General features: G+C 38.7%; 3 protein-coding genes across 4 annotated transcripts; 1 reads left to right on the top strand and 2 right to left on the bottom strand.

Annotated features, from left to right (window-relative positions):
- Window positions 1-932: 932 nt before the first annotated feature.
- LOC147246225 (galectin-related protein B) lies at window positions 933-5,278 on the top strand. Its single transcript, XM_086181772.1, has 4 exons — window positions 933-1,140; window positions 1,423-1,508; window positions 3,081-3,261; window positions 4,774-5,278. Exons 1-4 carry the CDS (start codon window positions 1,003-1,005, stop codon window positions 4,915-4,917), a joined length of 549 nt encoding a protein of 182 aa, XP_086037898.1. The 5' UTR covers window positions 933-1,002; the 3' UTR covers window positions 4,918-5,278.
- On the bottom strand, window positions 3,608-10,676 carry plek2 (pleckstrin 2). Of its 2 annotated transcripts, XM_086181771.1 has the most exons (9): window positions 10,571-10,676; window positions 10,216-10,380; window positions 9,341-9,534; window positions 8,433-8,524; window positions 7,659-7,846; window positions 7,234-7,335; window positions 7,032-7,115; window positions 6,681-6,759; window positions 3,608-6,614 (listed from the first exon to the last, which is right to left on the bottom strand). In XM_086181771.1, the coding sequence occupies exons 1-9, from the start codon at window positions 10,622-10,624 to the stop codon at window positions 6,487-6,489; spliced, it is 1,086 nt and encodes a 361-aa protein (XP_086037897.1). In that variant the 5' UTR covers window positions 10,625-10,676; the 3' UTR covers window positions 3,608-6,486. The 2 variants fall into 2 exon arrangements, with proteins under 2 accessions (XP_086037897.1, XP_086037896.1); XM_086181770.1 differs by having other exon boundaries at window positions 3,608-6,759.
- Window positions 10,677-14,044: 3,368 nt separating this feature from the next.
- Window positions 14,045-27,630, bottom strand: tc2n (tandem C2 domains, nuclear). The gene is made up of 12 exons (XM_086182441.1): window positions 27,521-27,630; window positions 26,192-26,266; window positions 24,825-25,016; window positions 23,827-23,997; window positions 23,536-23,612; window positions 22,065-22,134; window positions 21,041-21,141; window positions 20,340-20,456; window positions 20,011-20,202; window positions 16,176-16,290; window positions 15,869-16,068; window positions 14,045-15,109 (listed from the first exon to the last, which is right to left on the bottom strand). Exons 2-12 carry the CDS (start codon window positions 26,256-26,258, stop codon window positions 14,999-15,001), a joined length of 1,413 nt encoding a protein of 470 aa, XP_086038567.1. The 5' UTR covers window positions 26,259-26,266; window positions 27,521-27,630; the 3' UTR covers window positions 14,045-14,998.
- Between the last annotated feature and the right edge of the window lie 179 nt (window positions 27,631-27,809).

Below are 27,809 nucleotides of genomic sequence, written 5' to 3'. Positions count from 1 at the left end.
TATTGATTGAGATTCACCAACCACACAGGAACACAGTTAATTTTGATAACATCCTTTAAATACATACATACCAACAAACAAAAAACTTGAGGAACTGGTTATACTCAAAGAGCAGGAATGGAGCTTTCATAGTCCTCATCATCACATGGAGGTAGATTTAGTTTTGTAATTGTCACACATGTTGAATCAAAAATTGTTTCCAAGGTTAAACAGACTTTCACAACCTATGAAGGGTGGAAGCAAGAAAAAACTATATGGAAAACACTGAGGTGATAAAAAAAAATGCACTATAGAAAAACTGAATGGCAATGATGAAAATGAATGGAAAAAATAGTGATAAATTATCAAGTGATTTGATAAATTTTAAGTTGATTTAATTAAAACAGATGTGATCTGATTTAAAACACTTTCCTCCTTGTCACATTTATCATTCCTGATAACTCATCATTTAATGAATGTGCTCTCAACGGTGGAACAAAAATAAAATTCTAAAAAATGGATGGGAATTTAAAAATTGTCAATTGATTTGATAAATTTCTTGCAAATCATCATTCATGTATTTTTCACCTAAAACAATAAACATTACTTTAAATACCTGTTGGAGTGTTCGAATTCATAACAATAATATTCAGAACGTCCGTATTGGCAGACATTGACCATTTTAGACATATAGACATCAGTCCGATGAGAAAAACACATTTCCTCAGGTCTCTTCTTTCGTACGTGTCGTGTATCTCTTACAAAATATGCGTGGTACTGGATTATTCTTTACTAAATCGGACGAGCGAGCACTTGTGACGGAATACTAGGAAACTGAAAATAGCGCCGTAGACGCACTTGTAGGCCTGGGCTACATGAGAGTTTGTGTGAAGGCAGAACTGGAAGACGACAAGTTTTGGGGGGAAAGAGGGGCTTGATAACACAACCTACCAATTTTTCATTAAATCGTTTAACCTGTGATGGACCAACCCTCTCTTCCGCCACCATTTGGAGCCTGTCACCATGACAACGCGTAGCGCAGGCGGGCGGGATTTGCCAGCTGGAGGCAGAGTCATCAGTCCCCGGTTGGCATCTGCATTCGAAACCTCCACGCGGTATCACGCCCTGAGTGGAATGGAAGACACGAACAAGAAAGGAAATGTATGTAGCTGCTTTTTGTTTATTCAACACGGCATGCGTGTTGAATGAATTTATCCCAAATACTCCTCAGAAGATAGAAGAGGAAAACGTACAGCTGAGTCAGTGATTATTTAAAATCCGGATCAATACTACTATTGTTGTCATCGGTGCCATATAGCACTGCAGAGAAGCCTCCAGCAGCAGGTTCTATGTTGAAGAGTGTGGCGATGATAAAAAAAAGTGTTTTATTTAGGCCTCGTCCTTCCACCACAGATCTGATTATGGGCTTCCATTGTTCCACAGGAGGAGTACATCGGAGAGATAAAGGGCGGACTGCGGCCTTCAATGAAGCTGGTTGTTATGGGCATCGTTAACAAAAAACCGAAGAGGTGAGTGCACACCCATTTGGTCGTTTGAATGGCAAAATTATGCATTGTTTATGTTGTGCACGTGACGTGGCAGAGTTAAGACGCTCTGGCCTATAATAACTGCATTTTAAATTAGCAGTTGGCTCTATTTTAGAACACATGCCAACCACCCAGCTAGTGCCTGTTATGGGAAAATATCTTTGTAATGGCAGTGCCTCTCCTAATTATAGGGTTAGTCTGTGACTGTGGGAGAGCTGCAAATCCCATGAAATCTTGAAAGTTGCTCTGGAATTTGTTGGGATGACATCACATTGGTTTAGTCATCAATCAAGAGTGAAAGAAGAGTGAAAAGTGGATGCAAATATAAAGCTATTTAGTTTAGGCTTCTCCAAAAGAAAGGCAACATACAAGGCAATTTTTCAACTGAAGTCATATGCCCTTTATTTGCTGTTGTCATAGTGACTCATTTAGTTTAAGCTATGTTTACTGACTGAGTAAGGGACTACGAACATTCTACCAGAGGCTGATATGGCCAGTATTATCAGATAATATTGGCCTATCGGTGTTGGTATAAATGTTGTCTGAAAGTTAAGTCAGTTTTATTTTTATAGTGTCAAATCACAACAAAATCTATCTCATGACACTTTACAAGAGGAGCAGGTCTAGCACCTCATTCCTTCAATTTATTTACTCTCAACAATGCTGCTGCATGAGCAAGCACATCCTGCAACAATGGTGACGAAAACCTGCCTTTTAACAGGCAGGAACGTTGAGCAGATCCAGGCTCAATGGAAACACCCATCTGCTTTGACAGGTTGGGGGGAAAGATTGCAGGAAGGCAGGGTATAGACAAAGCCAGATAATGGAAAAAGACTGATATACAGAAGGAGAGAGAGGGAGATAAAGACAGAAAATGGAAGGAGAGAATGACAGACAGAGATGGGAACATGAACAGGCTGGAAGGAGAAAGATGAGCGCAGAGAAAAACAGGACAGGGAATGCACAGGAACAAAAACAACTTCCTACCAGTAATCACAACATTTACAAGTTAGTCAAGCAATCAATTTTAGCATAATATGAGCAATTATGTGCTAGCAAATACAAAAGAAACATGATGTTAATGTTAGTACAGCATTGAGAATCGTAATGTAAATTCTACTAGTACTAAATTTTCCAGTCCCCTCAGAATAATGGTGACATCACTCCAACTCACTTTCAGCTTCCCCCTAATGTGTGTGTGCATGGGTTTGGTCAATACCTGTAAGACAACAAAAAAATGACAACTGTTGTTGCCTCGTTTGCGCTAAGACTGATGCTAAGGGTGGCAGCTTGAGCCTCTTCAGGTCTGTGGCTTCCAGACCTGGGATCTGGGAAGTGGGGAAGCATAAAGAGCGCTTATGCCATATTGGATGATAAAGATTATTGTGAAATGTCATATGTCATAAGGTTTTTATGATCGCATTTAAGAGATATTTGCAGAAAAAACAAAACATCAGTCAATATATCAATATCAGAATTTTCTTATTCTGATTGGCAGTATCTGACCCAGTATCTGCTTCTTCTGTTCCTGATCTCTGGTTTGTGTTTGAACAGCATCGAGGTGACAGTGTCCAGTAAGCCCCAGGAGGAGGACTCAGAAGTGGATGTGGGTCTTCAGTTAAAGGTTAGCTTCCTGGATAAGGCTGTCCAACGTAACGCCCGACTGGCTGGGAAGTGGGGTCCAGCTGAAAATACCCTCTCCTTCTTTCCCTTTGCAGCCGGAGAGCCGTTTAAGGTAAATATACATATCTGATTTTATGGAATTAGACTTGAGGTATAAAAAAGAGCAAGACGTACAAGCATCAGTCGCTGATGTTGTGCTGATTTTAGAGTGGTGAACCAAAATCAGATTAAAAGGAAAAAAGACAGAGACACCGTGGGAATGTCCATTGCCCAAGCAATATCCATGTTGCATTTTATTTTTTTATCCAGTATCAAAATTATTTTGGAAGTACAACTAAGCAAAAAGGGGACATACATTTTTATGCTCTCCTCAGCCTGATACAAAATTAGAAGTGTCCATTCTCTGCACAAAATATTGCAACCTTTGCAATTTGGATATTTATGCAACACAACTGACATAAGATAAGATAAAACTTTATTCATCTCATAATAGGGAAATTTAGGGTGCTGACAGCTGTAAAGGGATAGTGACACATACATCATCAAGAAGTGTAATTCAAACATGTAATACAAACATTGAAATGTACAAACAAAGGGAAAAATATACAGCAGAGGAAACTAAAATATTGAATATGCATAGATGCACAAACAAAAATAGCCAAAGCAAAAATGTGATTTTAAAATGTTTTCATTAATTTTTACAAATAAAAAGCTCATAAATCTATTACATAAATATTGTTCAAAGTATGAAATGAGTACTTTACAAGTTGTTTCTGATTAAAAAAAAAATTAGGAAAATACTGCACCCGTTAATAAATAAAAATAAAACGCTCAAAATAAATACCAAATATTAATTAAAAAAACAACTGATAAGTATTAATTGTGGTTACCACCACACCACACACCAGTGTTAACACGAGACCAAAACAAGCTATAAAATATGTACATGTGTGTATAAGAAGATTAATCACATATTTCACATTTCAGCATTTTTACATTTTAACATGGATAACTTCAACAATGCAGTCTCCAGTAATCCAAGTGTACTGACTTGAACAATTTGAATGAAACATCCATCAGGTTAATAAAACAAGTAACATCAATGTAAAAAAAAGACCCAAAAAAAATCCATTCACACTACATTTTGTGTTTCCTTAGTTTTAAATGTCTGATGCTTATTCTGCATTTATATTCACACTGCATTCTGACTTTCAAAACTATATTCAGGCGAGGTTTTCTGCTCCAAATGAAAGGCCTTTGGTTATCATTTGAGTTGTTTTTGCTTTAAATGTCTTGGACAGTATTTTTTTTATTGATGCTTGGAAGGATAAAGCACCCTAACAACACAACAATAGAATAGTTACCTCTGCGTGTTTTGGTGACTGTTGTCTATTTTTTGGGGTGGGGTGGGGGTGTCTGATTGTCTACATGCAGGATTTGTCAAACACAACGTAGCAAATTTTTTACCAAACCTGGAGCGCACACTCGTTTCCCAGGGACACATTACTGTACTGCAAGAGGAAATATCTTTTTCTTTTTTAAATGCGTCAATACTTTGTTCCACCCCTAGTTACATTCACAGAAATTTTGACTTTGAGCTACTGTATGTTCCTCGAATTCTTAGATGGAGATCGTTTGTGAGCACCAGCAGTTTCGTATCTTGGTGGATGGACAACCGTTATGCGGCTTTACTCACCGACTCTCTCAGCTTGCCTCACTCACGGCTTTGCGAGTCTTTGGAGATCTACAGCTCACCAAGGTGGCCTAACATCTTATTCAGAGATGGATGACATATTTGGGGACAGTGTATGAAAATAGTATATGATACTTCTTGAATGGATAATTTAATCTGTGATGGGGATGTAGTCTGTCTAGTTCCAAACGGTGTTACACTTGCCTCGTAATCACGTGATAAGTGCCTTCACTTGATTACCTTGAAGTTACTGACTGAATGTAACAGTCATCAATGTCTTAAAACCACAGTAGAATGTGATTTGAGCTGAATTCAGCAAATGTGATCTAAAGTACAATATTTTCCTTCCATAATGTTTTTTGTACAAACATATTGGATCACTTCAAAAACAGGAGTGGAGCATCAGTCTTTTTAAAAAAAAAAAAAAGCCTTGAAAGCACTTACAAGCATGAAAATGAATGTGTCAGTCACAAAACAAAGATTGTCCTCCCGTGTTCGGCTAAGTAATGAAGCAGGTGTAATAATTTCAAATGATTTAAGTAGCCTACATTAGTGCATGCCAGTAACACAATTATGTTTCATTCCATTAAGTTTGCCTCCAGATTTAAGCTGGAAGGATTCAATAACACCACACTTCTATAGCTGTACTCATCATCAACCCAAACCTTGAGAACGTATACTGCTTTGTGAACTCTTTACCTTGCACTTTTCATGTGAATGTCTCATACTGACTTTATTTCCCTGCAATAAATCACCTTTCTTGTTATTTTTGTGTTTTTATACTCACTTTTATACTCACGCAACTGCTACTTTAAATGATCACTGAACCCTGTGTACAGCAACACTGAGGCATTCATGATAAACAAACACCAGCTCGTGCTGAATCATTCAGATAAAGGCTCGACTCAGCTTGCAGAGTGGGAGTGCCGGGCTGTGACTGCTGGGAGTGCCGCTGGGAGCTGCCCAATATGCACTAAAATTTAATGATTGTGATGAACACATCTTGAGGGTTTACTTGCCCCTACTTGTATCTCCTCATGTTTAAAATCACATGGTGGAGAAGGTAGTCAAAATCAAATAAAGAATCACATGTTTAACCCATTAAGACCTAAAACCTTGGACTAAAACATACGGACTTTTATCAGTAACTTCCTAAACCGAAAAGTGTTGTGAAAAATGTATAGAATCTTCAACAAAAACTTTATTTCTCTGCTGCCTTTTTTCTCTGCTTTTAAACATTAAATAAAAACTGAAAAACATCTTGGATTTTTAGATCTTGTCAAAATGACCTATTAATAACCTATATCTCAGGATTTTTTTTTTTTAATCATTAACAGCACCTTCAGTGATGAGGATGTTGCCTCAGCCCATATGTGGCATCAGGTTTAAATGGATTAATAATGAAAATATTACCGAAAAGGTTTAAATTTAATTTAACGGAGGGAATTCATACCATTGCAACCCAATATTTCCAGCCAGATGCAGCCAGAAAGGTTTTTGGAATCAGATTGACAGAAAAGTCATGTACGTACGTCAAACGCTTTCATTTGATGGCATGTTGCTGGAGTTCATTTGAGGAAAGTATAAACACAGTCTTCATCATGAGTGGATATATATAATTAGAAATTTATTGTTAACCTTCATTTATGTCTGTTCTCTGATTGCATCTATCCAGTCCATCTTGTCCTGGTGGGTTGGTGCCTGGATGAAGTAATGTGTGTCGGACTGGGTGATGATTTTAAACAGGTTGCCTTGAATGTTGCCTTTTACGCCTGCATGAGGAGATTGAGATGGCATAAGGGTTGGAATTGGAATGTTGAAGTTTACAGGTGACTCACCTGAGGGAACTCCATTATCATTTAGAGAAGACACCAGACAGCCTCGGAGTGAGAAACCGCCAACAGGGTTGATGTCATCCTTGAAATTGACATAAGGCAGGAAGTGGATCAGACGATGTGTCAGAGTTTAAAGGATTTACTAGATATTATGAGTCATTACAATTTACTGAGGCACAAACAAAACAACTGCTATGTTTGGAATTATTGTCATAATTTAGGTTATTCAGTCATATGTACGTGGAATATTTTCAGTTTTCTTATTTTATGTTTTATGAAGTAAATGATTTACTTTCTTTAAATGTTTTTTTTTTTTTAATCATTCTACCTACACAGCAAAGTCAGTATTCTCACCTTTGTGGGATCAAAGTAGTGAAGGAAAGAAGGCTCTGAACGCAGCACAAACAGCCGCACCTTCCAGTTTTTCCTCCGGTGTCCCTGTGTTTGAAGAAGAGCTAAGTTGAAATTCAAAAATGATGTGGACAAATTAAAATGCGACAACTGAATGTCATATTTTCAGCATCCTGACTAGGCTGGCAGTTTAAAGTGTTTTTACCTGTTTCAAAAGATAGCCTCTCTTGATGACTTGTCCACTGAGTTCAACTGCAGAAAGAGACGTCTCTGCCTTCACGCTGCCTCTTTTCTTTAAGTTGTCAGACTGATAAAAATAAAATGCTGTCAGCCAACAAGCACTCATAATGCATTAACACTAAAAGTTTCATTCATCTGTCTGAGATAAGAATACACTTACATTTATATTTTTGGCATCTTGAAACAGTAAATTGTCTGGGGTCAATACACATCCAATTTTGGGGATGTCACCATGACCAAAACTTGCTGAATCATAACCTTTACCAATGTCTAATTCGTACCACTATGTGACCCCAACAGCGAGGCAACCCTGCCCCCACAATGTGACTTCTGGAGAGATTTATGTCTCCACAACATACGTAATAAACTCAAACTCTAGTTGGTACTTACAAAGCTGTACAGGGCAGTGGAGTCATCCATGAACTGCTCGCTGAGGCCAGCAGTGCGGAGGGCCTCCACACTCCTCAGGCCAACAGTCCGCAGGAAACCTTCCTCCAGCAGGGCTGAGGCCAACGTCACGGCCTCCACACGGGTCAGAGCCAGCTGCATGAAGACCAGCCAGTCCACCACTGCTGAGCCTGCAGAGACATACATGACCAGCCTATTTCAGAAATGACAGAAAACTATATTTTTATGGTAGTCATTAGAATTAAATATGAAAATAAATAATGTATGTGAAAGGGGTGATTTATCTAACTTTCAAGTTGTCTGCTGGGAGACGAACTGACCATGTAAAATGGCAGCTAACATGACCTTTTATTAACATTAATTCTATCATTTTTGCATCAATTGAATATATATATATATATTTTTTTTTTTTTAATCTTCGTTGCCTTTTTAAATCTCATACAGTTCTGTTAAACAGACCTGAGAGTTGGCATGAAACAGTCATGTGTAAAATGGCAGTTAGTAACATATATTAATGACCTCAGCTGTTTTCATTATAAATAACATATGATCACAATCTAAAAATAATAAGGTGAGTTCATTACAGTAACAATAGTTTACTCTTTCATTTTGTAACCCCAGAACATGTAAAGATGCAGTGAATACAAAAGTCAAGATAAAGTCTTACTCAGAATATTTATAGACAATATAGGCTGATGTCTTCATGACAAGAAAAAATCTCTTCAAGAAAGAACAATCTGCTGTTTGAAGGCGGACCTGAGAAACAGTTGCTGTACATGCGACCCTGCTCGACATGGTTGCTCATTTTGATTCCACTGTGAACATCATACATGGAGTCCAACACTTTGCTTTAAGAGAGGGGAAAAAAGATAACCAGAGATGATCAAGAGGAGATATAAATAAAATTGTAAACCATCAAGGCATGATACCACAGTGTTTACTGAAGAAATTCTCACTCAATAAAGACAGATCCAGAATCAGTTCAAATCAGGGTCTTTCTGTGTGGAGTCTGCATGTTCTCTCTGTGCCTGCGTGGGTTCTCTCTGGTACTCTGGCTTCCTCCCACAGTCCAAAGACATGTAAATGAGGACGAGGCTAACTGAATATTCTAAATTGATCGTAGGCATGGCCGTGAGTGTGAATGGTTGTCTGTCTATATGTGTTGGCTCAGCGATGGACAGCGACTGTCCAGGGTGAACCCAGCCTCTCGCCCAAAGTCTGCTGGGATAGGTTTCAGCCCCCTGTGACCCTTAACGGGATAAGTGCAAGAAAATGGATCTCCACGCAGAAAGATCCCATGCCTGAGCAAGGACTCCAACTCGAAATCTTCTTGCTGTGAGGTGACAGTGCTCACCACTGCACCACCATGCTATCCAAAGTTAAATTTTACACTACATTTTAAGTTACATTTTCCTTAGAACTTCAACCTAATAGGTGTCAGGGGAAAATTGAAGATATCTCTTTAATTCTGATAGGTAATAAATGTGTCACAGAATTTCAAATCGTTCAAGGATTTCTCAACAAGGACATCATAGGAGAATGTCTAAGAAGTTGCTTAATCCAGACGGATGCAAACCATCAAAATCCTGACAGATGCAGACCTCCACATCTTCCCTATCATTTATCACACAGAAACATAAGCAGGGAATGTTGCATTTCTTTACCTCAGATTGATATTGTGTGACTGGGATCCAGCAAGCTCTTGTTTTTGTTGCTGGCTTCTCACCACCCCACCATCAGCTGAGTGCAGTTTATCGACAGCACTGGTGATGTCTGCTGCCCACTCATCACGCTCCTCCCGGGAACAAGCCTCCAAAAAATGATCCACCGAATTCTTGGTCTGAAGCTTGAACACCAACTGGAAATAACCAGTAAGTAGATGGTGACTGTTATGATTGATTTTTGACAGATTGTGTGTCACAGCGAGCTAGAACGAGCAACCAGAGGCATTGAATTTACTATTCAAATGAGAACATCGGTACTGAGCTGTCAACATATGAAGACATGCAGAAAAGGAAATACTGACTGAAAAATGTTGTGCGGTGGAAAGTTATTTCTGCAATTAAGTCATATGGCTATATTGTTTGTAACTCCAAATTCAGGCATGAGTGCGTTAATTTAGTCAGTCAGCTATGAATATTTTTCCTCTCAGACACAAGTGCCATAAAGGGGAGAAAATTTACCTCAACAGGTTCATTACTTTTAGGGACCCTCAAGACATATACAGTGTTGTTGATGGGGCTTAAAGTAGGAGGGGGTGTATGTTTGAACAGCAAAGGTGCAAGATGTGACCCGCAAAAATATTCAATGACATGCTATCTCAACATTATTTAGTTTTGATTTTTTTAAATAAGCTTTCACATTTTTGTTCAATATACTGACACTTTTTCCCAGCAAACTCAATATTTATTTATTGCAAAAGCATAGTTAAAAGGTAAATTAGCAAGAAACTAAAAATATATTACATACATTGTATAAAAAGAAAAATAGATTGATGAAGCTTACATTTGTTTCTTATATCTAGTCTGATAGCACTTACCGGCCGATTTTCATACTCAAGAAAAGGACAAGTTATCACACAATCCTTCAGCATAATCTTCCCTCTCTGGCATGAGTCTCGTTTGCCTCCTTCGTACTTGTAATAGAGCAGTTTATCTGGCATCAAAATGAACCAGCGTGCCTTCCAGTTGTGTACAAGATGACCCTGTGAAGAGATGATGAAAAAGATCACATTAATTACATCTGCAGAGAAGAGAGAACAACCTCTGGGATATTACATAGTTAGTTGGTATGTATTTTAGTTTTCACAGTTGCCCAAAAACTTTGTTCCGTAAAGAAAATGGATGAGTTTCCCTCCCTTACACCCAGCAAATCTACATTTTACAGCAACATACCCTTTTCACCAGGAATCCCTCCCTCAGACTGTTGCTTTGCTTGTCTGTAGCCATCTGTTCTGTGTGTTTGCTCGTTGAACTTTGCCTGTTCTTGCCTGCTCAGGTTTTGAAGGTTGAGTTTTTGACTCACTTAATATGTCATCCTGTTCACACCCACACACACATAGACTTTGCCCAACGCTGCATGGACGAGCCGCTCCTGCAATTTCTGTTAATGATCACATGAGGGTGCACTGACTCCTTCAGATACTCAACATGAATGAGGATTATTTGGTGAAGTCACGTGTGTCTGTAGGGTCCTATCAAAAGTACAGACTCAGATAATTGTAATGTCTTGTAGTATAATGAGAAAATCATAAAAGAAGCAAAACATCTTTCAGAACTAAATGAGCAGTTGCATGCACAAATATGCATATTGCAAATTAAACATACATGAAGGAAAACTTGAAAATAAACAACTTTGAAAATTAACATTTTGGCTCAGAATTGTCATATTTAATTATTGTGTGGCTCTCATTTAATATAGTTTTTTTTCAGTGTATTGATTAAAAAGCACATTTTACTTTCAATCTGTCCTGTTGCCTGATACATTTCCTCCTCTAATAATTCAGGAAAATCTACAGATTTTCTTAGTGTTTTAATTAAAAAGCACATTTTACTTTCATTCTCTCCTGTTGCCTGATACATTTCCTCCTCTAATAAGTTGTGGAAATCCACAGGTCTTCCCAATCCATTGATCCATATCTATTTTAATTGCTTATCCTATTAAGGGCCGCGGGGGTGGGGGGGTGGCTGGAGCCTAACCCAGCGGCTTTCGGGCGAGAGGCTGGTTACACCCTGGGTGGGTCACCAGTCCATCGCAGGGCCATCACATAGAGACAGACAACCATTCACACTCACAGTCACACCTACGGTCAATTTAGAGTATCAATCAGCCTCGTCCCCTCTTGATGTCTTTGGACTGTGGGAGGAAGCTGGAGTACCAGAGAGAACCCACACAGGAACAGGGAGAACATGGAGACTCCACACAGAAAGATCCTGTGCCCGAGCCGGGACTCAAACCCGGAACTTGCTGTGAGGCGACAGTGCTGACCACTGAACCACCGTGCTGCTGGTTTTCACAATGTGTTGATTAAAAAGCACATTGTAGCTTCTGTTAATCCTGTTGCTTGATATATATTTTCTTCCTCCCCAAAAATTTGGGAAAATCCACAGGTCACACGAGTGAGAATGTCAATCTCAAAGTGCCATACATTTACTTGAACTGCTTATACTATACGGCTGTATATCTTTTATGTTATACATTTCTTTGCTTGTTTATTAATGTACTTTTACTCAGTTTTAATCTATTACTGGTTATATTTGTTTATTTCTCTGTCTTTTTCTTTTTTATTTGCTGAGAATATTGTATTTTTGGGGGGGGTCAGGCTTTTTTGTTCTGCAAGTTCATTAAATTAAAATAAGTGAATAAGAATTGTAAAAAATGAAATAAGAATAAAGAATTGATGGAAACAGCAACAGCTTTTAGGTGCTGTGTGAAATATGCATAAATGAAGCAAGATGTATCATTACATATTCTGATCAGTTAAACATGTTTATAATTAGATACAGTCCTGGAGTTAAGACTGATTTACAATAGGCAAATGGAACCAATCCAGTGGAACTGCAATGGCATAAGCAGCGGAATCAAACCCCAATGGAAAGATTCACTCCACAGCAAAATAATCCATTATTTTAAGTGTATGTGAAGAATTCAGATCTCAGAGAGTACTACTACTATTACAGAGGGTTTTACTTCAATGAAGACCCAGAGCAGGTTGTTCCCTGCAGCTCCAATGCTCTATAACAGGGAAAACTTTGTGCATTGCTCCTTCAAATGTTAGTTCCTACAGTACGAAAAGTCTTATTGTGTTTTAGGTTTAGTTTCTCTTTCTCTTTCTTAGTTTCATACAATGTCCACCAGAGAGCACTGACAAATTTATGTGTCCTCCCTAAACTGTTCCACTCAGTGCACATTTGACAGACATCATTATAATAAATATATATAATATGATACAATTGGCAACCAAAAATATTTGATTTTTTTAATGTAAATGTAAAAATTACTATTGACCGATACTTTTCAGATTTCTTAACTCTTCACTTTTTTAAATCACATGATGATGGTAATACTTCACCCAAAAAGTATATTTTTCCTTTCAAGTACTCACAAATAGATGTTTTGAACTCACTTTTCTTCCTGCATCTTTGTGGTTCCAAAGTACAGAAAGAGTCAGTAATATATACTTTGCTTGAAGCTATTGGTGAGTGACAGCTAACAACAGCTACAGTACCAAAATAATAACAAAACTGTCCATAAATTGTCTGTTTACAAACTCTCAAGCACTTTGTCTGATATAATACAATCCTTCTTCATCTGGCCATATGCTCAGTAATCCACAAACATTTTGATTTGAGCCAAAAACAAGCTAATGTATACTTCTTCCTGTTAAGTCTATGCTAAGTACCTGGAAAAGTCACTCTTGTTTTTAGGTAGAGGCCATGGGCACCATTTGTTTCAAGTTAAATCTATGCGGCTGACTCTTTCTGTGAAATTACCATTACCAAGCTCAAAAATCACATGACCTTTCAGGCTACAAAGCAGTCAGAAACAGACACACCCTTTGACAATACTGTTAAAGGATTTAAGAAACCTGTCTTAATTTCCTTCCTAGCCCTTTTGATTGTCTTCCAACAAGTTATCTGCAAATTTTCATAGCTGTAGAGGGTGGCCTGATATGTTGTGTCTTGCAACCCGCATTTCGATGAACACCACGGGGAAATTTGTAGTGAGGCAGGAGTCCTGCAGCCTTGCTCTGCTGCAGGTGTCTCCAAAGTGAAGAACCTGCTCATACAAGCAAGCCTTTATGAGACTACTGGAATGTGCCAAAGTGCCAGTCAGCCAAAGACAAGCCAGGAAAGGAACAATCATCCCAAATCCTGCTTCTGACAATCAAGCTTTCTAGTGTTAAACATCCCCCTGAGCTGAGATAAGTTTCAAGTCTCAGGTTAAGGTGTGTCTGGTATGTGCTCCATCTGTCTACCATCAACCATAAATCAAACAGTACATAAATAAAAAGATGAGTGTCAGAGTGGCGCGTCAGGATGTGGAGAGCTCTGACGCACATGAACTCACGTGGGGCGCCTGGTTGTCCTGGTTGCACACTTAGAATGCAAACACTCTATTTTCTTGGTCCACACGCTTTATTGTTTGCAGGGTGTGTGTTTGAGTGTCCATGTCCTCAGGAGGTTACACAGGGCTATTACTAGTCAAGGTTGTGAGACTGAAAAAAAAAAGACTCTGCAAGATTTCATACATTTCCTGCGTTAAAGTGGTTTTTATTATGAGGAAAGTGGAGGCCCAGCAATTTTCAAAATGCAGACAACTTTAAACTGGACATTGTCAGAGTTCAACAGTAGAGGAAATGGCTTTGATCCGGCCACAAAATCAAACGTTCTTTACATTTACTTCTCAAGGATGAAACTAAAATTGAACAAATTAAACTTCCTCTATTGTACAAAGTGAAATGAAAATAACAGGATGTTTTCACCAGAACCACAGGTCAAGAGGAGAAATACCATATTGGATTTCTCAATCAGTGACCTCTCCAGTAAAAAGTGATAAGGCGATGCAGAGATTTATTTTTGTTGGTCTATTCTAAAAGACACAGTCAATTCTCGACAATGGATTTCATGAATTTCGTTTGACATTGAGAGGCTTCTACGAGAAACATATTTGATTTTCCACTAGCAAAGGTTATTACGTCAAGAAACACTCAAACAGCAGAACTCTTCCAAAAGACAATGTTTTAATCACTCCGCATTTTAAACAGCAAAATATTAAATACAGCAAAAATTAACATCCTTTTATCAAAGCATACAGCTAAGGATTCATACATGGACCACTTCTTATGAAGTAACATCCATCATCCTACATTCAAATTAGGGATCATAAATCATATTATCCTTTTGGCAATTCACATGGGTCCTAGTTCCACTAAATGTTTCAGTGAGGCTTTATACAGCTTGGAAACTTTCTATCAAGCTGAAAAAGGGCTCCAACTAAAAAGCAGTGAACTACGGAAGGCATGTATATTCAGCAATACAGCATTATACACATATTTTTTGTCCACTTTTCCAAGGAAAAATCCTGAATTTTACAAAAACAACAGATAAATCTCTCAAGCACCTTTGTTCACTGTACAACTGACAAATTAGCGCTTGATGCATATCTGGAGGCAATCTATTGTTATCCCAAGACAATCAGAGTTTGTTTGGTAGTTTATAGCCAAAGTCAGGTCTGTCAGCGTACCCTGACTTTGGCTGATTGAGTGGACAAGCCAGTAGACCTTCAGCAGACAAGTATTCTGTCCATGATGATTAGGAGGTTTAGGAAGCACTCAGCCTGTGCCACACTGCCACCACTTTCTCTGGATGAGCCATTGTGTCCTTCCACTGCTCCACGGCCTCTGGGACAGGGCTATCAAACCCCAGCTGTACCTGAGAGAAGCATTGAGGAGGAGATATTGCTTTGCTTATCCATTCATCATATGTCCAGACTTTTTTTTATAAATTTGATGTCAGGACACGTTTGTGTACTAATATAGGGGAAACACAAACATGTGTCACTTTAGGTTAGCTATGCAGTTCTCATGTGTTTCTTGTTTTCATTAGTGTGTTTCTAATTTGTGTTGCTTCCTATTTTTGTTCACTCTGGTCAGTTCCTGCTTTATTTTGATATCTCTTATGTTTTTTTTATCCCCCACTTTGTTCAGCTTGACACTTCCTATCTTTGTCTGTTCCCCACGTTTTTGAGTGCTTCACCTGGATTTTGTTGATTAATCAGTCCTCCCCAGTAACAGCCCTTCTCCAGGGCGTCTTGGCCAATCAGCTCCTTCCCTGCCCTTCTGTTCTCCCACCTGTTTCTAGCTGAATGTGTATTTTGGTTGACTTTCTGTTGCAGTTACTGTCAGATAGCCTGTTTTGTCTCCACGTTTCCTTGCTGTTTCTCCAGTTATGTTTGCCTCATTGAGGTATTTGTATTTTGTTGCTCAGTTTGGAATTTTGTTTATTTATGTTTCATTAAACCTACCCCAAAAAACTTGTCTGTAAAGTCACAGTGACCGTAATCAGTTCATCCTTGAATCCCAGTGAACATTCCAATTAAATCTGAAGAAATTCTCACTGTATTACAGATATCAAACAGAGAACCCGGTAATATAATCCCTTTCGCCATTGTGAAGCGTCAAGTTAACTCACTTGTCCGAGACACTGTTTCCTCCGTACAGAGCTCCGGCTGTAGAGTTTGACTGACAGTGAGCACGCATTGTCTAAGGCAGCCATGTGGAAGTGTAAAGTCTCTGCCCATTGGCAATGACCCCCAGTGGCCTTGAGCAAACGAGTCTTCCTCTTCATCACCACCTGCCCCAAATGGCACATCTTGACTTTGACAAAAAAGGCTACACGAGAGTCAAAGAAGTGAAAATAGTTACAAGAGTTAACACCATTACTGAACATGACTCACTTCTGCTGTCAAACATTCCAAATCATTTCCAGAGAGTGATACCTTGTGTAAGTGGTGAGGAGGATGCTGGGAGGTTTTCAGCGGCAAGGATTTGAAGCTGGATGCGTCCGTTGACTGGCTGAAAGCAGGAGGCGAGATGCAGCTCACAGTGGCATACCTGAAAGCAGTTTCTGATTATACTCAAATACTTTGTTTTAACCATGCAGCTTAAAACCATGAAACAAAAGTCAAATTTGATCTCTCTTCATAATGGATATAATACAGTATTCAAGTCTTGCATCAAACCAGTTGATGAACGATGGTGTTCTGTTTGGCAGAGCCTACTGAGTGCCCTCTAGAGGTTATAGGATATCACTCATAGGCTGGAGACTTGGTTGAGAGCATATGAAGTATGAAGTTATATTTATGCCCAACATTTAAGTACAGTTAGTTAATATTTACTCTTAACTCTGAATCCCTAGTTGACTGTATTTGTTTTGAGTCCAGTGAGTTGAGGAAGGGTAAAGAGACGGACAGTGACATTGTCCAATCAGCGTGGATTCAGGCCACCCGAAGGTACCTACCTTTTCCGTAAGACTTAATGTTGTTGTGTTTTCTCTTGCAGTTGAGATTACGCTTTTGCGTTTGTGCCTCTCTTTTGCACTTGTTTTTACTTTTGCATTCATCTTTTCTTATTTGCAGTTGTGTTTTCACTTTTGCCTTTTCTCTTTTGCGTTTGTTTTCTTCATTTGCAGTTGTTAACTCTTTGGTGTTTGTGTTTTGCACATCCGTAGTTTGACTTTCAAAACTCAATACGTTCATGAAGCATTCTGTGTTATTGCAAATGGGTGATCCTTGAAGTAAAATTCTATACATTTTAATTTCAAAAACTTTTTATATTTAAACTATTATATTATATTGTATTATATTAACTATTAACTATTCAGGAAGTGCTTTGCTGCTTTCATCACCTTGTACTCTAAATGACTTTCGGCATCCCTTGTTATTGAATAGCCGCTGTTTTTTGTTTTAACCTTAATCCCGCCTTTGTTCATGTTGATATTGAGTTTCACCTGTGACTCTAGTCCCTCATTTTAAGTGATTGATTGAAATGGACAGCGTTAACTAACGTTCTTATGCCTGATGTATTGAGTGTTCAAGCTACGGAGAACATGAAAATTTCACTTTTGCAATCTTTCATTCTTTTAATTGAATTTTTCATCCAACGCCTTTTCACCAGCAGTTGGTTATGAAAATGCAGACCAAATATTATGCTGAAAACGTCAGCCGAAATATAATGACGTCACTTATTTTCCAACCCAACCCTCAGCCCCCCTCGAATGAAACCATTTCCAGTGTGCCTGCCGATTACACATATCCCCAAATACAGCTTTCTTTGCTCTTAAGTGCCTTGTCTGGGTAAAATGATTTGAACAAATTTGGTCTTTTGTGTGAACCACATGCCCCCCCCCCCCTCAGCCCCCCTCGAATGAAACCATTTCCAGTGTGCCTGCCTATTACACATATCCCCAAATACAGCTTTCTTTGCTCTTAAGTGCCTTGTCTGGGTAAAATGATTTGAACAAATTTGGTCTTTTGTGTGAACCACATGGGTAAAATCACTCTCTGAAGCACACTGTTCCCCTGAGAAGCTGATGATTCACTGTCTGACCCTCTACGTACAGAAATGGTTCACATTTTACCTTTACTGGCCAGAGAAGCATCCATTTATCAACCAAACCACTTATCTGTTGGAACGGTTTGAGGTGCGACCTACTTTTCAATGTTTTACTTCTCAAAAATCTGGAGCCAAGTTTCTTTAAAAGCCTGTTTTCTAATGGCACTCAAATGAATATTTTCTCTTTTTGTGATTATGTAATGACAGATGTCTGCCTTTTAGGCCCCAGAGTTCAGTACATGCACACATAGTGGGCAACAATGCATCATGGGGACAGTTTTACGAGACACAGTCAGAGCTTTGTTATTGTGCACATACAAAGGGGTGATAAAAGACATCAGCCAACAGAGAAAACGTTAGATAATATGTCGTCTGGGCTATTCACACATGCAGAGCTGTTCCTCTTGGCCATAAACGCTCAACAGTGTTAGACAATATCAGGACATTGATTTAAACAAGAGAATATATAAGGTTCATTGTGATGGGCAAAAAACAACAGCTTCGCTTATTATTGAAGTCAGTGTAGTTGTTCATTTTGTAGTTATTCATCATGTTTCCTCACTGCAGCTCTGCTAGCTGGCTAATTTCTCTCCGTGTTGCCTTTATTGTGGCCTCTATCCTTCTCGTCCATGGAAAGTATCATTTCTTAGGTTCCACGTCCATGTCTAGCATGTACCTGAGCATCTCCTGTTGCCATACTGTGCATCAGTTTGTTGGTCTCTGTGATGGGGGAATTGTATTCAGTGCAGCATTCACATCCACTAGTAGATCTTCTGGGGGTACTTGACAACTCAGCTTGGGTATTTGTCAGAGGTTTAAGGATTCTTGTTGGTTCACGATCTTCCTTCTTAGGTAAGCAGCTCTTGTATTGAGGCTGTTCATATCCATTGAGGCTTGGTACCCAATCGCAGTTGATGACATTCCACTGTTGACCTGTCGTTGTGGCTCCCCCTTGCCGTAGCATTGTTGTTGTACCACATTAATCTCTGGTTGTGACAGTAGTTTTTCGGTTATGGATGTTGGAACACTGGGCTAACAGCTGTTTCTTTGTTAGCCTAGATTGCAAATTTTTAAAATATGACATGTATCTCCTCTCGCTGGGATTGCTCGTATAGTGGCATTGCAACAATTCTGTATTTTCAGCCTTTGTCCAAGTGTGTCTTGTTCCAATAACTCATATGGCATCAGATTACCCTGGTTCCCTTGTTGAAACGGGAGACGTCTGAGCCAGTATGGCTCTACTATTACTATCAGCCATGCACTTTTACGCCAGTGTAGCATTAGGGGTCTTGCCTAAGGACCCTTACTGGATGCCCCCCTTGCCATGGCATGTAAGTACATGTAAAAACACAAATATTAATATACATTTATTTTCTATTCCACTTATCTGTCAGGGGTAATGGACAGGTGGACAGGTCGCCAGTCTGTTGCAAGGCCATCAGGAGCAATTAGGAGGTCAGTATCTTGCTTGGGGATATTTCAAAAAAGGTCACTTTGGGAAGTGAGGGTCAAACCAGCGACCCTCCCCTAGACAGCTACCTCCAAGCCATGCCGCCCCATGATATAATATACATATACACACACACACACACACACACACACACACACACACTCCACACAGAAAGATCCCATGCCTGAGCCGGGGTTCAAACCTGGAACCTTCTTGCTATGAGGCAACTGTGCTAACCACTGCACCACCGTGCTGCCTGTAAACATCTTCAAAGGCACAGTTTGTAGGTGTTCTGAAAAAAAGCTAGCATATGATATTCCACACTCCAAACCAATAAGGTGCACATATTAACAGAAAGTTAAGTGTTCATCCCATTATAAGAAAGTTTACTTCATTGTTAAGGGTGATGATCTTTTCAGAGACTGTTAGTCACATAGCATAACTCTTTGAAACCAGCACTGCCTGCTGAGGCTCCTTCACGCTACAGCGCTTTACTGTTGCTCTTGAACAGCTCAGCGGTATTTTGAAACAAGACAGACTAGCATTAGCTTGTCTAAGGTTTTCCAAAATATCATCCTTTCAAGAGTAAACAAATGAAGAGCTAACTTGAAGGAAAATAAATTCCAAAAATATTTTTGAGGTTGTAAGGTGTGATCACAATTTAGTTGGTTCATCATCTTGCAATATTGAGTATTAAAATAGTGTTTAAAGCACACTTAACAGAAACATACTGTAAAAGGAACAGATCAGTATTGTTGTAAAACACTTACAGATGATTTAGATGGTGGGCTGAGGTCCAGCCAGTGCTCTGTCTCAGCAGAACCAAGCTGTCTAAGGGACAGGACACACTCTGCGACTGTACGTTTTCTGGGGTTGTGAGTCTGCAGCCGCAGCACCAAGGCACTACAGTGCAGTTGCTGGAGACGTAGTGCAAACACAAAGGTCTCTATGAAGGATGTATCCTACAGATCAAAGGACAAAATCAGCATTTTAACATTTCCGGTAACATGTGGATTAAGACACAAAGCTGAAAAGAACTCAGGTAGTATTTCTGCATTGTGTTAGATTTTAGCCAGTTGGTCCTTCACTCTGCACATACCTGGGAATATTCCTTGACTGAGCTCTTAAACTGTATCGGTTTGGGGATGGTAATGATCCCTTTAAATCCTATCTTTTGTTTTTCCACTCCCTCCAATGGAAGGCTGAGATCTGAGCACTGAGAAGGAAAGAGACAAGTGAAGTGTATTTAATAGCAAATACATTTGAGAAAAATAATTTGACTGACAGAAAACAATGTAAAATCAATCATTTGTTGCATTTGTCATGTCTTTTATGGAAATTAAATTACTGAAATTTTATGTCAGTTTAATTGTCTTTTGTCATTTAAGTGACCTTTACATTTAAAAAAAATAATTAAACGTTGCAGGGTTGATGCAGTGCCTCTTTTGCACTTTCACTCCTGGCCCTCAGAAAATCCATGCACACAACTGCCTGAAACAGTGTGTGAATGAAAGATTCAATACATGATACTTACACTTCCTCAGCTAACTCTGCATTTAACGTGAATATCGTCAGTTAGCTATAACTGTCGATTCACTATATCTATAGCTATAGCTTTATAAAACGCATTTAGCTAAGCTTTAAAAAAAAGACAAAAAACTCATCCACCTGACTTGGAGTGGCATACTCAGAGCTAAAAGTGACCTGTGTTCTGGACATACAATGGGTTCATTCAGAACAGCAGCACAATGAAGAGTTTTGTCCCAGTGTCTCCCCTCCCCCGACAGCACGGAATGTTACCTGGACCAGGGTGATCCACACCTGCTCTACAGCCTCCTGGTAGCTCAGGCGAACACACACTTTTCCCAGATCATGTTCATCCCCCAACAAGGTGACAGAGTCTAGAAGAATGAGACAGCAGGATTTTTCAAATTACAAAAGGCAAAATGTATCAACAGCTGATCTCTGCATTAGTAGCATAATAATTGTGTCAGTGCACCTTCAAAATGATCTAACTGGACAAGCAGTTGAAATTTGTGAAGGGAAAATAAATTAATTTTCAGGTAGTGTAACCAAGCTAGCTTCTACACTATCACAGGTTAGTGTTCCTCCTCACCTCCATGAAGCAGGTTGTGTGTATTTGGGTTTTTTTTATATTTCCATTATTTTCTAAATAAATGTTGGCAGTGATATCTGTTAATAGGTAGGACTTTATGTGGATCCTCTTAAAAATGTATTATGGGCTATGACCTTGCCTGAGGTCTGCGCACTCCAAGAGCTCTTATATTGTGATTTTTTTTTCCATAAAAATCTAAATTCCTTTTTCATACTTCTTGTTACATTGACTGTGAACATGGCTAATCCATGGCAACTGCTTCTCCATGTTATTATTGGATTATATACGGGTAAAGATATTGTTAATATTGTTCAAGAGGCTTTGGTCATATTGTGAGGAACATCCTGAATTTTTAAAAACAATGGTTGCAAATAAAATAAATGTACCATTCAAATGATACAATTGTTTCACCTCTTGTCATAACAAAGCTGCTCTACTTGATGGAATAGCACAATCATTATGTAACGAAGCTTATCACTGACGCTGAATTGTTAATTGTAGTAAAAACATTTGGAGGTGATAACTGGGTCTGCCCTTTCATGGCTACACAATGTAAAATGATCTTAGTTCTCTTTCTTTGAAATGTGTAAGCGTGTGTGCGTTTCGTGTAATTTTATTCTCATCTCACGTTGGAATGGCAGCTGCTGCTAGACACAGAGGAACCTAACAGAAAATGTGACAGAGAAACACTATAGAGAGCAGTCGTACCCAGATTGCTTTCAACAGAGCTCATCGTGGAGGATGTGCTGCTGAAGACACTGGACACTGAGTCGAAGCGCTGCATATAAAAATAACATACAAAGGAAGTCAGGATAGTGTTAAAGGTTATGTTCTAGTTCTGCAGCTGTTGCCATATGTGATTCACCTCCAGCCTCTTTGATTAGAGTAATTGTGTTGGTATTTTATCAGTAGTTCAATAAGGAAAACAATAAGAATGTTGGGGCGTATTTCTTTGCTCTATAGGGATGTGGTGAATTATGACTGTCACAAGTTCCTTATGACCATACATGAATATTTCAGGTTATGGTGGAGAAAATTGGAGTCAAAGGGAAACACTAATACATGATTTTATTATTTAACAAGTCAAACGCCAACCCAATCTAAGAACTCAGGCCATGTCTAAACCATTTCTCCATGGTTCCTGTTTTCTATATAACTGTTTCAAAGAAGTGGAAATAGCCACTATGACATAACTCATTACATTTTGGTTATTTATTTTAAGTTATGGCTGACAGTATGTTGATTTTTTTTTAAACCAGAAGTGACCATATTTAGTCGAGACACTGGAAATTTTGAGGATTGAGGAATGAGGAATGTGATATCAATAGAGATGCTAATTTCGGCAAGTGAAGAACAGATTTAAATCATAGTGTTCTTCCATGTTATTCTTCTGCAGGACTTTCAGCGCATTACAAAAGCCCCACTTTTTTGTAATTCAACTCTGTCATCATTTTTGAAACACCAAAATAAATCAAATATAGAACGGCATTCAGGAGGGCATCTGCAAGACTTCCCATCAAACTTCTCCATCAAAGGGAGCTGAGCCAAGTAGAAGTTTTAAGATAAGAAGAGCCCGTCCAAGTGTACTAGCAAGCTAATGTTAATTTTTGGGGGGTTATGCAAACTGGATATGCATTATGGCCCAACACCCTGACCAGTACTATTAGTGCTTTCACATTTAATTAAAATATTTTTTCCAATGTACTGATGCTCCTCTTGATATATAGATATATTTACTTAGTATATAAATCATGTTGCAAACTTAATTAAATGTATTCTCTCATAAGGCATTGTTGGTATTGCCGTTGATTACAATAACTGCTCTGCTTTGCAATTTAATGGTTCACTTTTTTCTTCAAAATTCAATTTCTTACACTCATTGCCATCTTTTGGTGTGCATAGCTTTATAGATTTTAAAATTATACAAGAATTAACATTCAGATTTTATCATTTTAAATATAGTGGCAAAATAGCAGAAAAGTTGCTTTATGTCAGAATAGTCATTTATGACTATCTGCACCAATCCAACAGCGCAAACCTCCATTTCAGCATCCAATGAAGTAAAATGTCTTTAAATGTTCCTCAAAGCTGCTGAGGGTAGTGGAAACTATCAAACTATATTTAGTTTTGGTTGACACAAACACAGTTTGAGTACAGATTAGATAAAGAACATGCTCACCTGCATGTGACCCTGAGAGCTGGTCAGATCAAACATGGAGCTGCTCAGTCGCTGCTGGTCATGCCTCCGAGTCCTAACTGTCAGCGAAATGACAGCCAATGTTAACGTGGCATAATTCATACTTACTTAACTCTGTTTTTATATTACTGTTATATAATGATAATAATACATACAGTAACAATCTGCAGGCTAATACTTTTGCAAAAGTACCTTATTATAAGTTATCATAAACATCTGTTCACTTTTTATACTTTTTCTGTTAGGTGATATTTATTGATGCTGTGATGGTACCTGGGCTTTGGGGGACAGAGGTGTTTATCTGAAGTGTATCACGGCATTTGGAACCAGGGGAAATGAACCCAGCCATCTGCCCCTGATGGAGGCTTGACTCAGGGCTGTAGGCAAAGTGACAGGGGCCCAACAGCTCTGCCTTCCTCTCTGCATATGTGGATCTGGCTGAACCTGCAGACAAACAGCAGGAGGATGTCAGCAAGCTTTGACCAAATGATTTTTTTTTCAGCTGGTAAAGTGAAAGACCACAGCTATTCTTCTAGAAACAGGATATCCTGGTAAATTCCAGGTCACACCTCAGTGACTTCTGAGCTGATTTTAATGAAACTTGAGCTACGAAAGAGAATGTGAGTCTCCACTGAAGGTACAGATGAACAGTTACACAGTTAAATATTGACCACCCTTAACTTAACATACAGTAAAATATCCCTTTTGAGGGGGGAGATGAAGTTGTGGTTTTCTACTCTTGTTTATATCTTTGTTGTTTGTGTAGCAGGATGAGGTAGGCTTATCTGATGGACTGAAATGTAAAAAATCTTGATTTCTAAAAGGTAAAAATTCCTATATTGTAGTCTACAGTAGACAGGAAACCTGCTGTATTAATCCAGCCAAAACATACCAAGATGGGAGCTGCTTAAGCCAAAATATGCTCAGTACTTCAAACATATTTTTAAAGATCCTCATCATGAGATATTGTGTGAATGAGAGTGGGTCAGATATCATGTGAGGTGACCATGCTTTTGGACCTTTTACCACCAAAATGTTTTCAGTTCATCTTTAAGTCCCAGTGGATGTTAGTACCAAATATGAAGAAATTGCCTTGAGGCCCATACTAAAACCCAAACATCTCTGGCAAAAAGCAAAGTTTGGGGGAGAAGAGGATTGTTTACCAACTAAATATCAAATCATTATTCACAGGACCATCTGCACAAAGTTGTTGATTAAATAAATGTAATGTTAGACTGATTAATAAGTGTAATGTCAGACTAGATACATACTCTGCAGGCCAGACTGTAAATTGGGGAAATGGGAACCTCTGGGCTGGATGTAGGAGGCCTTAAATGTCGGAAGGACAAAGGGCACCTCTCTTCCATCAGGGGGTAGCTTGGACAGGAGGTAATCTTCGCTGATGCCCCACTTCCCCATGTCATCTGAGGCTGTGCTGTCAGCAGGCATCTTCAGCGTGATCACTGACAAATCAGAGACAACAAATCAGTCATTCTGAGAACATTACCATGCATTGTTCTACATAAATGGAGGATAATAGTCATGATGTCCTTGCGTTCCTTCATTAATTTTAAATCTTTTAAATGTTTTGTATATTATTTTACATTATTTAATATTATTTTTACATTACTTTTTCTTCCTCAATTTTAGGAGTTTATTATAGTGGAGAGACACAAGAACAGAACGGAAGGTTTAGAGGCATGCTGCAAAGGGTCAGCCCAGGAATCAAATTACAGCCATTCTGCTGAGTGTATTTTCACCTGTGTGATATGTCACTCGGTTACTGTTATTCATTTTCATATATATATATATATCTCTCCATCCATCCGCTTAATCCTGTTAAGGGTCGTGGGGGGGCTGGAGCCTATCCAAGCGGCTACGGGCGAGAGGCGGGGTTCACCTAACCCATTCACACTCACATTCATACCTACGGTCAATTTAGAGTATCAATCAGCCTAGTCCCCAATTGCATTTCTTTGGACCATGGGAAGAAGTCGGAGTATATATTATATTATTATAAGAATAATAAGAATATATATATATATATATACACATATACATACACACACACATACATATATATATATATATATATATATATATATATATATATATATATATATATATATATTATCTTATTATTCTTATAACATTACCAGAACATTCTGACACAATATTCCTTGTACTCTTTGCCTCAGGATTTGTATTTAGGACAACCAGACTGTAACACATGCAGCACTGTGAGAAAGTTCCCACAACATTAGCTAACCAAAAAGTTGTTTTCATAATGTCTTTAAGAAAAGATTTCAATATTACGTTCAAAGAACATTTTAACATTTTAGATCATATCAAATACTGTTCCATTAAATGTTTACAAAGTAAAAAACTTTGGAAATGGAACAATATGTAGAAGTTGTTGAGGCAACAGATTATATTATATTTGCTAACGAAACACTCAAAAATGACTTTTCTGTAACCTTATTTGACGTAATTAATATCCTTAAAATATTCTTTAAACTTAAGATGTTCATGTTCTCCATCATGTTTTATAGTCAGGTTCTTTAAGACATGACTGTTAGCAATGTCAGTCAATAATGTGGGAATGTTCCCTGCTCGTCTAGCTGGGAGGTGTGTTTACCTTGGGTCCTGTGCTCCTGTCCCTTCTTCCTCATGAAGTTCTTGCAGCAGTTCTTCAGGCACTCCATGGCAGTAACTGGAAACATTAAAGTTGACACAGTCAGAAGAAGTTCCATTTACACAGTAAACAGTGTTACCACTAGTTACCACAAGCCATACCAGGAAAATAATCAAGAATTGATAACACTACAAATCCCCTAAATTGCTATGGTACCCTAACAAATACACAAACCGTAACCATTATAATTTCATGCGGAACTCCAGTTTATTCCAAGAATGTCTTGTTATAGTCCAAACCTTTTTTTTTTTGTCGTTTCTGTCAAAGGTCATGTATCCTTGCACCAAAATCTTACAGTGCACTCAAGTGTCCCCCAAATTTTGTACAATGCACCACAATGTTGCCCAAATGCTAAAAGATTGCCTAAGAGACTGCCTAATTCACTCTTTTTTTGTCGTACACCTTCTCCCAGAGATGAAACCTCAAATGCAGTGGTTCCCAATAAAGAAATGGCGATCAGATTATCCCAAATGTGTTCTGGTTATTCAAAAACACAATTTTTGTTATATCACCGAAATCTATTTGAAAAAACAAACAAACAGTACAATATTTGGTATTGGACTCAAAAAATGATTGTGTTATAATTCAAACCTTTTAGCATATGGTGCATCAAAATATTTTATTCAGTGCAACAGGTGTTTATGTTATTGCTAGGTTTTGTAGTTCAATGAAATCCCCCAAATGTTTTATCAGCCACCTACCAATTTTTCTGTTAGAATTGTGAAAATGTGGTACATACAAAAATAGCAATGGCCCTCAATATGAATGACGACAACCACAACAATAATGACGATAAAGGTAAATAATAAATTGCATAAATATTATGTCATGCCCTGCGGCGCTTCCAAATTCCCCCAAAGTTTGACCCCAGATGCTGTTGATTAAATTCCAAACCTTAACACAGTAGGGAATACATATTATTGGCGACAATCCCTAAATGAATATCCTCGTCCCTATGCTACGTTAGAAAAGCCCAATGCCCACTATGAACAACTAAATCATGTCACCTTTCCTTTTAATAAAGTACTCGGATGAATTTCACAAAGGATCACGTGGATGTGCGATACATTCATCGACAGGATAAAAATCGATCCGCAAAAGACATTGAGAACGAAGACGTTGATCCCGCCAGTAAACATATGACTGACCCTGCAACGGTGTACTCATTTTGTGCTGCGATGATTTAAAGGAATTTGCGTCATTTTGACCTCCAACAGGTCAATAAAACGAGTATGTCTTCAACTTCTACACCTTATGAAAGTTTGAACTTACCTGTGCGGTGATTTCATCCAAAAACGAGGGTGAAGTTTGAGCACCCAGCGGCGCAGCTCGATCCCTCAGCCCGGGTGGAGAAATGCCAGTCACTTCAGGTACACTGTGCGTCCTCGCAGTCCATCCCTCCCTCCCTCGCTCCTCAAACCTCCGATTCCCGGACTTTATGTTGGACTTTTCTTCCCCGAACCGATATGAGCGCACCACTGTCTGTTTTAATCTTTGCTTATCGCACAAATATCACCATACTGTTGCCTTCCTCATCCAGTCACACACTTCATTAGGACCA

Source organism: Aulostomus chinensis, chromosome 17, assembly GCF_037954235.1.
Source record: "Aulostomus chinensis isolate RoL2024-O1b breed Wild chromosome 17, RoL_Achi_v1.0, whole genome shotgun sequence".
NCBI classification, from domain to species: Eukaryota; Metazoa; Chordata; class Actinopteri; order Syngnathiformes; family Aulostomidae; genus Aulostomus; species Aulostomus chinensis.
This window is presented reverse-complemented; position numbering and strand designations above follow the sequence as displayed.

Excerpts from the sequence above, each read along its gene's own strand:
- LOC147246225 (XM_086181772.1), top strand. The coding sequence starts at position 1,003 with ATGACAACGCGTAGCGCAGGCGGGCGGGATTTGCCAGCTGGAGGCAGA. Across the intron at positions 1,509-3,080 it reads GTTAACAAAAAACCGAAGAG|CATCGAGGTGACAGTGTCCA; the intron begins GTGAGTGCACAC and ends GTGTTTGAACAG. Across the intron at positions 3,262-4,773 it reads CAGCCGGAGAGCCGTTTAAG|ATGGAGATCGTTTGTGAGCA; the intron begins GTAAATATACAT and ends TCGAATTCTTAG.
- tc2n (XM_086182441.1), bottom strand. The coding sequence starts at position 26,258 with ATGGAGTGCCTGAAGAACTGCTGCAAGAACTTCATGAGGAAGAAGGGA. Across the intron at positions 25,017-26,191 it reads ACAGGAGCACAGGACCCAAG|TGATCACGCTGAAGATGCCT; the intron begins GTAAACACACCT and ends CTGATTTGTCAG. Across the intron at positions 23,613-23,826 it reads CTCTGTCCCCCAAAGCCCAG|TTAGGACTCGGAGGCATGAC; the intron begins GTACCATCACAG and ends TTTCGCTGACAG.
- plek2 (XM_086181770.1), bottom strand. The coding sequence starts at position 10,624 with ATGGCTACAGACAAGCAAAGCAACAGTCTGAGGGAGGGATTCCTGGTG. Across the intron at positions 9,535-10,215 it reads TTGAGTATGAAAATCGGCCG|TTGGTGTTCAAGCTTCAGAC; the intron begins GTAAGTGCTATC and ends GGTTATTTCCAG. Across the intron at positions 7,116-7,233 it reads GAGGCTATCTTTTGAAACAG|GGACACCGGAGGAAAAACTG; the intron begins GTAAAAACACTT and ends CTTCAAACACAG.